Below are 17,438 nucleotides of genomic sequence, written 5' to 3' on the forward strand. Positions count from 1 at the left end.
AAATTTCTATAAAAATTTGATTTTTTTATTTTTTTTAATCTTTATCTTCTTTAATTCGAATTAAATGGTTCAAAGAATTTTCTCATAAAAAATACGACAGGTCATTATTAAGCTCACTGTATTGACGATTGAAACTGATTTTATTTACCAATAACTTTTCATTCAAACAAATGAATCGTTAACCGCGCATACTTCTCGAAAAGTAAAATGAAAAATCAATTAAATATTCACTGTAGAGAATAGACAATTAAAATTAAAAATATGCGAAAATGTCAAAAAAATAAAAAAAAAAATATAATAAATATTTATTGAACAATATAAGAGGCTACGTACAAATTATACCCATCAATGGGCGTAGCAAATTTTATTAATATTCAAATTTCACAAATTAATAAATCCACAATTTTTTTTGAGAAACTTCTATTTATTTCATGGCAGGAAACAAAGTAGGTACCGCATTGTATTTTATACGGTTACAAAGTGATTGGTAAACATTTTAAATTCCATGAACAGAACGCAACTTGTACCTTTTGTGGGCCTTATTTATATCTTCAATCAAGTCTTCTCTATTAGCTGCAATTGCCCATGTTCTTGCCCTAAAATGTATTGTTAACTTATTTTCGATATACTCATTTTATTTACTTTTATAGTATATTTAAATTAATAGTATAATGATTTTTAAATTTAATTTTTAATGTCTAGATACACCATTAATTTTAAATAACATTAAATCTTACTAATACCGTATGATCGAGAAAAACGGCGTCAGCAATAGCTATGAAATGAAGGTTTGCCATTTTATATGTAAATTTATATAAGAATGTCATCGATGGTAGACTTCAAAGCAACTGGACGCCGTTTTTTTGATCACAATGTCGTAAGATTTTTAATTAGTCTTATTTAAAAGCTAATGTCTAATATGTATACTATGTTTTTCACAACTAAAATATGTTAAAATAATTATAGACTAGTCATTTTGATTACTGTGTATAGGATTTTAACGTGTAAGACAGAGAATAATATAAGCCGGTTGACAGACAAACAGCATCAAAGGGCCAGAAGCCAGTTGCAGTATCTGATGTTGCCGGTTTTTACGGGTGTGAGCCTTAGATTTAGGAAGAACAGATATCACATTATGCATTTTAACCCGGTCAAACATTCGGAGGTTGACTACGTGCTGTAAAAACCAACTGAGATAGAAGGCGACATTGCCACATATAAAATTTGCGCCTATCTACTTGGTTTGATTTGCAGAAAAGGTGAATTTAAAACCTTCACCGGATTTCAATAAATCTCAATTTCTTAATTAAATTAATAGTTTATTTTAAAGAAGCATGCGTAATAATATGTTATTAACCAGAGGATATATGCGTTACTATTAAAGGACATTTACTGTTTAATGTGCTGAAACGTCTAGAACTATTGGCATCGTCGCTGCTAGTCTTCCAGAATGAAATGAGCTGTCCGTCCCACCACCCCTCGCGGCCATTGTTCCGTTATAGCGTACTACGTTTAACACGGTATGTTTGGCGGTGGAATCAAGTCGAAGTTAACTTTTCATTTTTCAATAGTTTTGTTTTGTTTAATGTACTTTTGAATCTGCGAATTTTCAATATGGTATGACAGTGTCAAATGTGTGGGAAAATAAGCTCAAATTACGAATTTGTCTTTTCACAGGTAGGTATTGTTTCAGCCGCGCCGTAATCGCCATACATAGGCGTCCCACAAGGGGCCTCTCACAATTAAAATAATTTCTAATTATATTTGATGAAATTTGATCTATTAAAACAAGAACGTAGTAGCCGGTAATTAAATTATAATTCGTCTCAATTACTACCTAAGTGTTGTAGATCATAAAATTTGAATATAAACGTTACATTTGAAACTTTATTATAAGCCAGTGACATTTATCTTAAAAATTGCGTCCTATTTTGGTCATTATATACGATATTCTAAAGGAATTTGCTCAACAAATAAACAAAGATGTTTACCCGACCTTTTTTACATTTTATTGCTTTATTATATCTGCCCTTCGGCCTTGTTTAGACAATTTTTACCACCGTACAAATACATCTTCCTAGAGTTATTTGTACGTTGTGTTTCTTTTTAAAGAATGGGACGAACTGTAAATAATTCTTAGGCTACTAGTTTTATGCATACCTATATAGAGTGACCCAGGCCTCCAAAAAAGCTTTTTACCTATTACGTTTTGGTTTGTGATTTTATTTCAATTTTTTACATAAGATGGGGCTATTGTAACGCACATTTTCAAAATATTCTTGTCAACATACAGGGTGATTCAAGCCGCAATACATATACTTAATACAGTTCATGAAGATTAGGACATTTAACTAAATTTGATTATCTGATGAAGCTACATTTTAAAGTAATGGATTTGTAAATAAACGTAATAGTTATTCATTATTATGCGACAGAAATTCGATACTGTAGCACACAGATTTTATACTTTTAATGATAAATGCCTTCTATTGCGAGACTCAAAGAGGCCGTTTCCTATTATCAAATAATATATACAAGAAGAAGACCGAAAGTCAAATCTTGTCTTATATTTCAAAAAAACACAATTTTCTCATTAGAGAACAACGGCATACCGTCGAGTCGGCCTAAAAACACGTAAACATTTACGTACGCATGCGCATTTCTGATATTTCTTATTTTTATACACATCAAAGATTCTTTACGTCTACGTATACGTGTCAGCAGCGGCCGACTCAACCGTATGCCGTTCTCTAATAAAGGAATTTTGGTATAGGGAGTTATTAATAATACAGGATTAAACAACTATTACAGTACTTCACAGGAAGCTATCGATTGCGAACTAACTAAATCGTTACTAATTAATTTAATTTTGAAAGGTTCTTTAAGATAAAAAAGGTAAAACTAAAACCTAAACTATCATTTGAGATTAAACAGGAAGTTCTAAATAATGTTGTCTATTCTAAACGAAAAATTTATTTATAAGTTAAGTTTTATAACAGTCCTAATAAAATTTGGACGAAAAGAATATTTCTGTTTGCTGTAGGTAATTTTCTAGGAAAATATAACAAAAATGACTTTTTAAGTCAAAAAAAGTCATAAGGACAAGTTATTCTAAAAAGGACTGTCCTTTTCAAAAAGGACAAGTGGCAACCCTAGATATTCTGGAATGGAGATTTAATGGCAAATCTACAACTTTGGTTTGAAAATATGTTCCGGCCACCTATGTTTACAAAAATCTCTAAAATGTGCCTAAATGCCTCCATATTCTGAAAAAAAATGAAGAAAGAATACAACAAACAAACCTAATATAGAACTGTTTCGGAAGCCTGTGAGTCACCCTGTAAATATTCAAACTGAAAGTTTATATAGAAGTAACTGAAAGTTTAAATTGAAAATCCACGTTAGACGATTTTCCGAAAACTACTAACGTTTCAACATAAGTATATGTGGGATATTAATTGTATTATTATATTGAACCTTATAACAAAGCTCATCTAACGAAAAGTGTTAATGTAGTATATTAATATGGGTAAAAATTTTACTAGTACTACTAATTAAATTCGTTCCAAAAACGATACGCCACTGGCCAGTAGAACAATCCAAATGCGCCCTAGTTGCCGGGGTCGGAGATTTTAGACTTCTCTGTCTCTTCTGTCCTTGTTTGACACATTGGAATGTTTGATACACTACCAACGAGTATTTATGAATGAGATGTTCGGTCTATCTTTATAATGTCTTTGGGTGTGGGCAAGGTAAAGCATAAGCATGGTGGGAGAACGCATTGAGAGGGGCGGTGCTTTATGTTAAGGTTCGTATTCACTATCCGAAAGAACAAAGGAATGAAATTCGGTATATTTGGACAGCAAACCGAATGCATGCGGCCGTTTGCCATTCGGTTCGCTCCATCATCCGTTTTCAGTCGGTATATCCGAGACGTTCGCAAACGAATGAAAATTATAGAACCGCGCGAACAAGACTGGACGTTCGCTCATTGGATAGTAACATTCGTTCGTTCGGATAGTGAATACGCACCTTTATGTAGATGAAAGGGTGGTGAAAGGAAATAGATCACCTGAGATCCAAACTATTTTTACATCATTCTTTTCGCCTAGCTGTTTCGGTATGTACGTTAAGTGTTTCAAAAATGGCTATTTATACGACCGAAGAGAAGGTGCATATCGTTAAATGGTTTTACATTTCGTCTAGAGTGGAAGAGGTCATTGGGCGTTTTATGTTCACCTTTAAAGGATCGCCCTGTGCTGGCAGCTCGCCACAACTGTACCTAACATTGTCCCATAAATTTGAGCAAACTGGCTGCATTGCGGCGTGCAGAAATTGTGGCAATAAGGAAGGCGCAGAGAAGGTGATTCCCGACGAGGAAATTAATATTTGTGCCGCAGTCGAAACAAGCGAACCTTGTTCAAGCCGAAATATAGCCGAGCAAGTTGGTTGCAATGCTCGAACAGTGCGCAGGGTTTTAAAAAGCATGGATATAAGTCCTACAAAATCAGTACCACGCAAGAATTTTTTCCCGCAGATTGTAACAGACGTCTGGTGTTTTGCGAGGCTGTAAGAGAAAGAGCCGATCGGAATAATTTATTTTGGAAAATATATTATTCTCAGATGAAAGCTCGTTTCCCTTACATGGCTACCACAATCCTTTGATAGTACGTTATTGGTCGAGAAAATAAGCACCTTGGTATGGCACTGCGGACACGATATCCACAAAAACTAAATGTTTGGGCTGGCATGCTGCAAAATCATATCATTGGGCCTTTTTTATTGATGGTATGTTAACAGCTGGCAAATATTTGGATATGCTACAAAACCAAATTGTAACAGCAGTTCGAAATTTGCCAATCAATTTTGAGGAAGTGTGGTTTCAGCAGGATAGCTGTCCTGCGCATAACGTGCGGAACGTAAATCTGTTCCTTCAAACCACATTTCCCAGTCGGCTAATTTCCACACAAGGCACAATTAATTGGCCACCACGTTCTCCTGATTTGTCGCCTAATGACTTCTTTCTGTGGGGATATGTAAAAACTCCATTTATGGCCATAACCATGAACGACCCATGAATATTGACGAGCTGCGATTAAAATCGTTCAGTCGTTAGAAAATATACCCGCTGTTATGTTAGCTAAAGTTAGGTCAGAGTTTTATAACTGTCTTGGCTATTGCGAAGCACAACAGGGAGGAATTTTTGAACCTTTGATTTAATTTTTATAATTATTTTGCTAATTGTCCTTTAAAGTTTGATTTTGGTCATTGCTGTCTTGTTTTAACTTATGCTGAAACAACAACAAAAACATGAGCAGTATAGATACAACCGGACGTTTAATTATTTTTATTGTTAAAGATTAAACGTCTCGAGATGTATGGATAACCTTCAAAATCGTAAATATATTCTAGAATGATGTACACCCAAACCCTTTCAAAATCCGACTGATTTGATTTCTGTCTACCGTTCTAGGACTTCGATACTGTCATTGTTGCCAGATGAAGTTTTGAAAACTTCCTGAAGCCTGGTTGGCACGGTCAATCAACCAACAAAAATATTCTTTAAAATATTTATCTGATGATACTTTTTTAAATGCCAAGTTTGAAAACAAATTACACACACTAAATTGTGTCCAAAAACATGCTTTCTAAAAAGGTATTTCCTGGATAGAAACCTTAATGTTAGGGAATATTTCCTAGACCTGGCATCTACGGCCATATTCTCTCCCACCACTTGATTTGTCTCACCCCGCCTCTCGAAATGTGGAAGCCAGGTGGAAGCCATGCATATCTCTTCGCACGTGTCGCCACCAAACCAAACCAAACTCTTGAGTCATAGGCGTACTAATATTTAATTTTCATTTAGATTTAGTATTACAGCCAATTTTAGTTTAAAAGTTTTGCTTATGAATTCTGTAAGAATTGTTTAATTTATTAAATTTTAATAATAATCTTTTATGACAGCTGACAATGTTTAAGATGCAAACAGTGGAACAACGCCTTCACCACGCTGCTTCTTAAGCCCCGTACATACTCAATATAAAAAAAAACTCATCGACATGACCAAAAAGTTTTATGATCAAGCGGGTTTTATCATAAATAAAAACAGATAAACAATTTTATGTAAAACGACCTTTAAAATTAACATATAAACATTATGTAACTGTTAATTGGCATCGTTTTTATGATTCTAATTGTGCTACACTTTGAGGGGTGTGAAATCTAAATATCACTTATTTATAATAATACTGAATTTATGCGGGGTGGTATAACTAGTGTTATAACGGTTATAGCTATAGTATTACGGGCAACCAACGGTCCAGCTACGTCAAAACACCGGTTCCCATTAGAACACCGAAGTTAAGCGACGTAAGGCGATACTAGTGGATAGACGGGTGACCAGTTCGAAACTCTGTATCGTGCTGTTGTCCAATAAAGGCAAAAGTGTAAAATATTTTGACACACACCGTCCAAATTAGCCCTGGCAGCAAAAAGGAGATGTTAACTTCAAATATTTTACTTTACTTTATAGTATTACATTATAACATTATCATGTCATAATATTATGAAATAATATTTCCTACTACCAATTTTTTTAATATTGGTACAGCAAACTTATCAGTATAAGGTTTTACTTATCTTTATCCTTTTATTGCTGTTTTATAATTCTGAATTCGAGGATAAGAAATTTGGTTTTCAGTACGCCTATGACCAAAAGCGAACGTCTACCTCCCGCTTCATCAGCGGTCATAATTGGATGGAATCAGGGATGAGTAATATAAAGGACCATAAAATTAATAAATTTTGCTGGTCTGCTGCAACACGTAAAATATTTATTGATGGATCAGTATGACAGAAAAGTAATAAAAAGGCCGTTTTATGAATAACAAAATGGTATTTGAACATCATAATATAATCATATTGAATTGACAATAGATTAATTTATCAGATATCCGCAGAAAATTGACAATAATAATAAAACGACACATAATTAATATAATTCCAAATTAAAAATGGATAAGAGTTTTCATTCATAATAGTAATACAGATATATTTCAAAGAACTATACTTAAAATTAACTTTTTAATTTTGTACTAGTTTATAGCACTTGGTGGTATAACTTAACAAAATAATATCAATCATTAAATAAGGCATAAACGAACCAATAAATAAACAAAAAGGTTAATTTATTTAGTAAAACGTACAACGTACGGCTTTATATGCCGATTGTCGTGTGTATGAAGAATAAAGTCAACGTTTGTTCAGTACAATACGATATACTGAAAGAGAAAAGACTATAAAATACGGGAGAAAAATTAGAAGTTTATTACCTATCCACTTAATCTGGATCGGTCGACAATAGAATTTGTGATATTTACAACATTATGTATTAATTGATTATCGGTCTTATTATGTAACTGAGGATGTACGTAACTAAGTATTAGAGCATATTTTTGGTTAGTTTATTTAATGAAGCGTACACGGCTTTGGTTGCTGATTCTCGTGTGTCAACGTGTTCAGTACAATAGGATATATTGAGAGAGATGCTGATGCACTATTACGTAGACACTTACATCCTTAGTTGCATAATAAGACAGATAATCTAATATTCAAAAACGTACTAAAAGCGCAAATTCTGTTTGTTGAACAATGTAATCAGTATGATTACAGATTAAATAATTATGGAGGTGCATATGAGACATTAAACGATTCATCATTGTGTTAAGTTATACCACGTAATTTAACAAAAGATCAATCATTTAATGTCTCACTTCACACTGGCTCACTCCATTATTATGTAATACTGATTAGAATGGTCGACAATAGAATTTGCACCATTTACTACGTAATACAGCATATTTTTGGTTAGTTTATTTAATGATATAACCGATAATGTACACACGGCTTTGGGTGCCGATTGTCGTGCACAGAGTCTATAGACTATGTGATTGTATAAATGAACAAAGAGAAAGAGCAAGAATTTTCCCAAGCGTATGAAGTTGGGCTCCGGATTAAGTGGATAGGTAATAATTTTCTCTCCCCGACTTACAAGATTGCCATAGCGATTCACTTCTAGACATGTAGGTAAATGATGACTAAAATAAACGACTCAAGATTTTCTCTTGCCGACCAGTATATTATCGTAGTCTTAAAGAAATTAGAATAAAATCAACTATGTTAAAAATGTTCATGTATACTACTGAAATGAAGATAATATATTTAAGCTAAATGTAATCTATTACAGTTGTAGTAAAATGAGCAACTAATTGAGAAAAAATAAGGTTCCAACCCTAGATGCCACATTTTTTGAAACGTCTACTTATGCGGTTTGAAATTTTGATTAAAAATCTGGCAATACCGCTCAGAAGAAATGTTCCCACCCATACCCACCCAACTTTTTTCTCTTTTTAATACATTTGATTTGCCATTAAGCTGCCTACATCACTGTCTTACACGTTAAAATCCTATACACAGAGTTGACCTGTCCCGATGTATACATACCTAATAGGGTCTCTAGGAAACAGAAAGAAACTTTTATTGAACAACAAAAATAAAACTACTAAAACAAATTATATTACATAATATTAATAGCTCCCGTATATAGCGTTTGACGCCTAGGGAGTAGCAAGGTACAGCTTGCCATACTAGAGCCGTTCGGTATACAAAGGAAGGTAATGTGGCTAGCACTACGCTTCAACGGTCTATTATTACCTCAGGATTGTGAATCCCAAGTACTCATTTAAGACTGAGTCGACCTAGGTACCCAAACTATTTTTATTTTAATAAAAATTGTCGGCTGATGAAATGCCGGGTGTGGGATTCGAACCCACTACCTTGAGATTGGTAGACGAGAGCTTGTACCTCTACGCCCCCGGGCACCTATTGGCAATTATATTACATAAGAAACGAAAATAAAACTAGAAAAACCAAATATATCACATAATAAACAAAAATAAAACAACAAAAACAAAATATATCGCTCAAGAAAAAATCAAAATAAATTATGCCGCACGCTACTTACTCGAATCTGCCGTAACTGTGTGTTGTCGCTGAAAAAACTACGACACTGGTTACTTTCTGTTGATGGAAACCAAATGGCGGCGTGCGCGAGGATATGCGCGTAGCGTTCCCGCCAAAGCGAGTTAGCCTGCCGTGTGATTTATATGCCGTGCTTTGTATCATGAGACGGCTCACCTGTGCGGCTCACGTTCGCGGCTGCTCGCGCACAGACAGATTCAGAGTGAACGTGCGCGCACAGCCGTTTACACTTGAGCATTCGCGGAGGATCAGTGCGTGCGTGCTCAAGTCTAAACGCACCATTAAGTTGGTATGTGCTTAGGGTATGTGTATAAATTTAATGAGATCAAAAATGAACCTTCACCATATTATCAAGATAATAAATAATAATTTTAATTTTGGCATTACAGGAAACAAGAAATTAAGTAAATTAAGAAAAGAATATCAAAGTACAGGATATTAAATTTTCTATAAAGATTAGATTCTAAGATTCTACGACATAATCCATATCCCTTCTAAAGAGAAAAAGTGAAAACATAAAGCTTATTTTAATCCTATCAGCATTCTTCGATAAACTATGTGCCTAAGCAATTGCTATTATTAACCCACTAACTTGATATTTTTAAGAAATTATGATACAAACACACTACAATCAAACTAGGTAATGTTACCTCTATTTCATTTTCTTTGTACCATGCCTCAATCTTATCGATTTGTGCTATAAAACTCGTCATGCGGTATAGTACTTCAATACATATAATTGATATACCTAATCAACAACAACTTGGATGTAATAAATGTATCATATTGATGATACAAAAAATTCTAATAGGTTTAAAACCAATAAGAAAAAATCCGTAAATGATAAATTTTAAATCTATTGTAAATATATAAATAAATGATATTATTATTACAATATTATATTATTGACAACTCCGATTACAATTATAATACCTCAACTTCACAATCTCCATTATCCTTCTTACCTTAAGTTTTAATCAAGATAAATCTGAAATTATAAAATGAATTATACAATTTGCATTATTACTGAACACTCAAAAAATCATTTGTTTTCTACTGTAAATAATTCGAAAATAAACTGCCATTTGGCAACATCGACGATGTGCGCTTGCGTAGTATCGATATCGATGATCAAATGCAGCAAATGCAGGCTTCAGGGTGCAGCCACACTATCCTAAAAACGGCGTATCGGCGTAACGGCGTAACGACCTTGAATCGATTTCCAGTAATTCTATTGGCTGAAATTTTTGACAGATGAATTTGACAGATAAAATTTCTGACAGATGAATGTTTCAGCCAATAGAATTACTGGAAATCTATTCAAGGTCATTACGCCGTTACGCCGATACGCCGTTTTTAGGATAGTGTGGCTGCACCCTCAAGCACAGAATATCTAGCCATTATCTAGCTACGCAACAGAAGCCTCGTTACATGTATAAAATTGTAGGTAGCAAAAGGAGACAGGCTTTAAAAGTCTGTCTCCAAATCAGATATTTTGATGTGGTAGTTTCGCTACTACATAATAGAGGGCAATAAATTTAAAAGAAAACAGTTTTCTACAAACAAAATTTAGAAGAATTTTGTGCAGTGTTGCCATTGTGTAATTCATATCGTAATACTTCCTGATAAAGCCTGCCTTCTAATTTGCTCTATCATTTAAACATATTAAAATAGATCAGAGCTGTTTTTTCAGTTTGCCATGTTAGTTGGAATTAAATCTTATGGGCTAAATTACAATCACTTCCTGACGTTTGATTGTATAATTGAATCCTGAATTTTCATTGTAATTCGGCGACAATATAATAAGTATTGTTCTACTATTATGATACCACTTCCTGACGTTCGATTGTGTTCATAACAAGTTCATATTGTATAATCGGGAAAAAACGGCGTTAGCGATAGCTATGAAATGAATATCACTGTCATTTTATATGTAAATTTATATGGGAAATGTCATCGATCGTCCTTTTCCAGCCAACTGGACGCCGTTTTTTTTCAGAAGCATATCAAGTGATACCATAATATAGTACTATATTACGATACATGGCGTTCGATTGGGCTTAAACTTGGTATACTATATCTTCAGTGACATTGTAATATCATGGTACCATGGAGCATATAAAGTGGTACCTTCTATAGTACTATATTTGATGATATAGCAATATTAGGTACATGGCGGCAATAGGGCTTAAACTTGGTATACTACGTATTTTCGGTGACATTGTAATATGATGATACTATGATGCATATCATCTGGTACCATAATATAGTACCATATTATGTACATGGCGTTCGATTGGGCTTAAATTTGGGATACTACGTATCTTCGGTGATATTGTAATATTATGGTACCATGGAGCATAAAAAGAGGTACCATATTACGATACTATTTCCTGGCGTTCGATTGGACTTAAACATGTTATACTACGTATCTTCGGTTACATTGTAATATGATGGTACTATGATGCATATAAAGTGGTACCTTAATATAGTACCATATTTCAATACCATTTCCTGGCGTTCGATTGAGCTCATATTTGATATATACTTGCGTATTTTTGATGACATGCATTATGGTACCATGAAGCATACCAACTGGTACCATAATATAGTACTATATTACGTACATGGCGTTCGATTGGGCTTAAACTTGAGATGCTACGTATTTTCGGTGACATTGTAATATGATGGTACTATGATGCATATAAAGTGGTACCTTAATATAGTACCATATTACGATACCATTTCCTGGCGTTCGATTGGGCTCAAACTTGGTATACTACGTATCTTCGTTACATTGTAATATGATTGAACTATGATGTATATAAAGTGGTACCTTAATATAGTACTATATTACGATACCATTTCATGGCGTTCGATTGTTCTTAAATTTGGTATACTACGGATTTTCGGTAACATTGCAATATTATGGTACCTTAAAGTATATCGAGTGGTACCATAATATAGTACACTATTATGATATCATTTCCTGGAGTTCGATTGGGCCCAAATTTGGTATACTTGCGTTTCTTTATAAAGATTTGTTTAATTAATAATTTTAATTTATTTTACGAATTTTAATTTATTGTTCGATGTCGTGACAGCAACTTTTATGCCGAACTAATATATTATTAATTGTACCTGTGTCACTTTTTAAAATCTACCTAGGTCTATATAAATAACGTGGCAAACAGAAGAAATTTGTTATTATAGTATTTTTTAGTCAGTTAACATTTTTTGTACTGCATTTTAATAAATTATTTCCATTATTATTAAACTTATATTTCATTACTAACGTTCCAGCATTAATAAATATCACTATCAATCGCCCTGTATATTATTAATTTTAAAGGTAATTAAAGGTATTTTCTTAGTTAACATTATAAGGTATAGTGTATATTAAAAATGTATATGTTTTGTAATAATAGGTCTGTTCGTTTTCCTGGTATTATCGATTCTGAACCGTCCTAGAACTCTCCAGCGCATGCGCAAATGAAATAATGTCTTCCTATTCCCTTCTGCGCATACACGTCACAATTCTAGGACGGTTCAGAATCGGTAATAACAGGAAAACGAACAGACCTAATATACTTAAAACCAGACTTAAAACTATTTTAATAGCCAAAGGAATAATTAATATAAGTGTATCTGACAAGAAAAGAAGAATAGAAAGAAACACATACTGAATTATACACAATAAAAAGAATGGGATGCCAATTCAAGTCTTTTTGAATCTGGCAACTGTGCATATGTAGCCGAGCTATAAGGCCGTCGACGAGCCGTCGATCCAAAACCGAAAGTTCAAAATTTCTAATTTCTGATTATTTTACTGATTATGATATTGTCGCGCCATCTAGTATTCTATTTGTGCAATTTTAGCTCTTTCATCATAGATAAATGCAACAAGTTTAGATTGGAAAGCCCGTAAAAATTTTGGGTCGCGAAATTATTTTGGGTCGCGACCGTTATTCGCGATCTGGCGCTGCTATAGCGGTCGCTAAGAACAACGGCAAACAAAAACAGAAATAATTGAATAAACAATATTTGGCGATATAATTCCGGAAAAAGCCGAACCGCTCCGAAATTTTCAAAAGTTTTGGGTCGCGACCGTTGCAAGAATAGCGCCTAATAGTGTTTACATTGTCCTTATGGGGGTACACTTTCCAATCTAAACTTGTTTCATTTATCTATGTCTTTCATTTCGAGTATTTTTCTGTTGCGTAGCTAGATACATGCTAGATATTCTGTGCTTCAAGGTTAGCCACCGGATCCACACCTTTACCAAAAAGGGTAAAATATCTATAATGATAACTAGATGGGGCCTAAAACTGCCAATCATATATAAAAAATATGATTCTAGTGTCACCAACGGAATAAATTAAAAATGAAAATTTTAAAAACATTTTATTTGTAAAATTTACACGATTATTATAGGAGCTTTGCTCTCCTTGTACTTATTCAACACTATACTTAATAACTTATTAAACGGTAAACTCTGTAAACTGTTGAAAAGTTCGTCTATATGGCCGTAAATTGCGTTTACACTTAGAGCTATCTGAACGGCTTGTGAGAATCGATCTAAAGCCACCTGCATAGCAGGATCGTTTAAGAAAACATTCATTTTAGACTCATCTCGACTTCTAATCTCTTTGTGGTAAATAATCAATGCCGAAACAATCCCAAATAAGTGCTGAACGTTTATGGCTCTCGGTGGATTCGATCTGGGTATGGCGGATATGCTATTTAACAGAGCCAAGTAGAGCATCGAGTAGATTTCTTGATCTTGGTGATTTAATGGGGCTAGTACGCACCACCTTAGTAACCCTGCAATAGGTGTTGTTGCTTCCATTGCTATTGCACCTGGTGGTAAAATACCCTGTCTTTGTTGAGCTGCTATACATAAATTCGAGTCTTCCGATACCTATAAATAAAAAGAGCATGTCTGAACAAATAGTTTTATAAATATAAATAAATACTTTACCCAGTTTGTAATGCACCTCAAGAGTGCATCTGGAGGATATTTCGGTTCCTTTTTAGATATAAAATAATTCTCAGCAACGGCGGTCAAAAAATTGGCAACAAATTGTGGTGCAATTTTAGATAAATCCTTCAATCTTTCTTCTGGATTCGATGATAAATGGATATAATCAAATACCAGAGCTTCGGCAAGCTTACAACTAGAGGCTGATGTGTTTCCTAGAACCATTAATAACTTTATTGAAAAGTCTATACATACCTATCTCATAATAAATTTACCTAACTGCTGCATCCACGTACTGGCACACATAAGAATATTAGCACTTGGAATTCCTACAGCCAAAGAGACTAATTTACTTAAAATACCCAGTCTAATGTTCGCAGTTATTGGACTAAAAAGGTTCAGAAACAACGTATTTCTTGTGGCCTCGTTTGAAATACTATTTAAGTACTCAAATAATATCTGCAAAAGTTCCAATTCGACCAAAGGACTCAGGGCATGAGACCTTTTATTTCCCCTTCTATCCGATTCCCAAAATACAAACTCTGCCATGAGATCCAGAGATAAATCCATACTTTTTATATTTGTGCTTCTCGAACATAGTAATTCGCCTATAAAAAATATAATAATTTTATCAACAGACAAATAAAAGTAAATCACTTAAATTACATGCCTATTTTCTTTAGAGCCTCTTGAGCGCACAGCGGATACTCTATTTTCCTCAGAGTTTGTTTTAAATTGACTTCAGAAGACCCTGACATAATTTTTAAACAAATGTAACCATAATTTTTATGATATTCAAATATGTAAACAAACACTTGTGTTCGATGGCAGCCAATGGTGCCACCACACTAATATAAAACAACTAACTTTTTACGACTCCAATTACGAGCGCGTTTAAATTTAAATTGATTCTAATAGGGCAAAGCACCGTAAGATTAAAAAGAACGCATATAAGAGTACGAACAAAGAATCTCGTTGAGTGTGGCGAAGTTAAAAGGGATGTTAATTTCGAAAAAACGACTCAAAAGTAGGTCGTTTTTGCATCCTGAGTGCAGCTGGCAATTACCGGTAAACGTTGTTTTGATCCAGAAGCGCTTATTTAAACGGCAGGTTCTAGAAGTGTGGGTTATTATCCGGTAAAGACAGCTAGTCTCTGGATCACGTATTCAGATCATCATTTAGCGATTATTGTTTCAAAAAGTGCGCCACAGTCATGAAGTTCTTCAAAGTTTGTTTTCTTTATTTGTATTTCGCGCTGTTTTCAGCTAGTTTTGGTGTATCTGCGGTACCCATAACAGAAGAAGACCCAGTAAGTAAAATATTTCTAGAATTTAGGATGTTTTTCAAAAATAACATTTAAAATTCGTTACAAACCTTCTGCTATATACAGGAATTTAGAAATTTAAATCCTACAAGTCCAAATTACTTATATAATTAATTAAATACATAACACTATACTATTCTGTATTAAATAGAATTTAATTCTAAAATTTGATGAATATCACGAGATTTTGATCAGCAATAATTATTCAATTAAAAAATCATTTTGAATTTTAAACGATTTGACTTGCTTAAAAAATGGTTTGTTCCATTTTATTAAAATTTTAGATTAGAGGCACTTATTTGATAAATAAAAATGGGCATATTAATGATTAAAAACAATAAAATTAATAATAATATTCTTTGTAAGTTGCGTTTCAAACGGTTTTTTTTTCGACTATTGGCAACAGTGATATAGATATTAAATTTGAGATGATGCATTCTATCGATATAAGTAAAATATCGATAGAATGCAAAATATACTTTTCAGAATAAATTGATAGGAAGTCTAAAATAAACTATGAAAAGATCATTATTTACTTTACAATATTCCTTTTATCAATGTTTCATAGCGATTTTATCAATTTCTCAGAGATTTTTATGTACAAAAACAAATACCGTATGATCGAAAAAAAAACCGGCGTCCAGTTGGCTTGGAAATGAGGATCGATGACATTCCCCATATAATTTTACATACCGAATTTGGTCATTTTAGAAGTGTGGTCTGGATTTTAACGTGTGAGACAGAATAATATAAAAGACCGGTTGACAGAGAGAGAGAGGCAAAATCAAAAGCAGCATACAGTGTTGCCGGTTATTACGTTTGTAGGAAAATTTGTGTAGAAAAAAATAAACTATTTTAAAGTCATGTATACTACTGAAATGAAGATAATATATCTAAGCTAAATATAATCTATTACATCTGTAGTAAAATTTGTAACTAATTGATATTTAATAGGTTCCAATCCTAGATGCAACATTTTCCATAAACGCCTACTTGTGCGGTTTCAACTTTTGATGCAAAACTGGCAATACCGCATAGAAGAAATGTATCAACTCAACTTTTATCTCTTTTTAATACATTTGATTTTCCATTAAGCTCCCTAGATCACTGTCTTACACGTTAAAATCTAGACCACACTTCTAAAATGACCAAATCGGTATAAAATAACAGCGATCTTCATTTCAAAGCCATTGCTAACGTTTTTTCAATCATATTGTAGAATAAAGATGTAATAATCATTCAAACTCTCATTTCTTACAGACATTGATAGCAATGCATCAAGTACCGCAATGGCACTGCATGAGATACAGAAAATTTGAGCTAATCAGACGATGTAGAAGCTATAAAAACAGCCTAAGGTTAAGAAGAAACTAGACCCTCATTTATAGTTCACCACCTGTATATAATCAAATATTTACCATTAAGTTTATTTATTTTATATTTATTTTATGTAAGAATGTAATCTTATAACAGAAATAAAAATGCTTTGATGATTTTTTCACGGTTTTAATTTTTTATCAGGTTTTTAACAAAAAAAACTATATATAAACTTATAAGTACACAAAAAAAGAAAAAAAAACATATAACAACGTATTTGATTTCTGTACCGTTTTGTTCGATTATGGCTATACAAGTATAGGCTTTTTAAAGCACCAGATATTCAGTATATATACAGTGTCGCTCAAAAAATTACTCAAATAATAATTTTTCTAAAATTTTATCTGTGACACTGCATATATATTTTTGTTATAACTCCAAATACGTATTTTTGATACAAATAAAATAAAATCTACATATTATTAAGCTATTCATTTTATTTCTTGTAATAAAATATGTTCAAGTCTTTGTCGCAACAATGATTTGTGAGAAAATTCCGTTTTAGGCTCTGTGAAAAATTATCTTTACAAAAATCTATTTACACAACTCAAAAAAAAACATTTTTTATGTATTTTTTCATTATTTTTATATAATATACACGTATTTCTCACATGAGCGAAAAATAGAATTTTCAAAATCTTGTTTAGTTAATTATTATGGAGGGGATAAGAGTGGGGATACAGATTTTTATACTAATTAAAAAAAATGGTTGAAACA

General features: G+C 33.0%; 1 protein-coding gene across 2 annotated transcripts; it reads right to left on the reverse strand.

Annotated features, from left to right (window-relative positions):
• Window positions 1-13,426: 13,426 nt before the first annotated feature.
• LOC115886234 (uncharacterized protein C7orf26 homolog) lies at window positions 13,427-14,859 on the reverse strand. 2 transcript variants are annotated; one of them, XM_030905321.1, is made up of 4 exons: window positions 14,691-14,859; window positions 14,296-14,628; window positions 14,021-14,235; window positions 13,427-13,960 (listed from the first exon to the last, which is right to left on the reverse strand). In XM_030905321.1, the coding sequence occupies exons 1-4, from the start codon at window positions 14,776-14,778 to the stop codon at window positions 13,457-13,459; spliced, it is 1,140 nt and encodes a 379-aa protein (XP_030761181.1). In that variant the 5' UTR covers window positions 14,779-14,859; the 3' UTR covers window positions 13,427-13,456. The 2 variants fall into 2 exon arrangements, with proteins under 2 accessions (XP_030761181.1, XP_030761182.1); XM_030905322.1 differs by having other exon boundaries at window positions 14,687-14,774.
• Between the last annotated feature and the right edge of the window lie 2,579 nt (window positions 14,860-17,438).

This window comes from Sitophilus oryzae, unplaced genomic scaffold (assembly GCF_002938485.1).
Source record: "Sitophilus oryzae breed Bouriz unplaced genomic scaffold, Soryzae_2.0 scaffold_476_pilon_pilon, whole genome shotgun sequence".
In the NCBI taxonomy this organism is placed as follows: domain Eukaryota; kingdom Metazoa; phylum Arthropoda; class Insecta; order Coleoptera; family Curculionidae; genus Sitophilus; species Sitophilus oryzae.

Coding starts and splice junctions, on each gene's coding strand:
- LOC115886234 (XM_030905321.1), bottom strand. CDS start 14,778: ATGTCAGGGTCTTCTGAAGTCAATTTAAAACAAACTCTGAGGAAAATA. Junction 14,629..14,690: donor AGAGGCTCTAAAGAAAATAG/GCATGTAATTTA, acceptor TATTTTTTATAG/GCGAATTACTATGTTCGAGA. Junction 13,961..14,020: donor TGAGGTGCATTACAAACTGG/GTAAAGTATTTA, acceptor TTTTATTTATAG/GTATCGGAAGACTCGAATTT.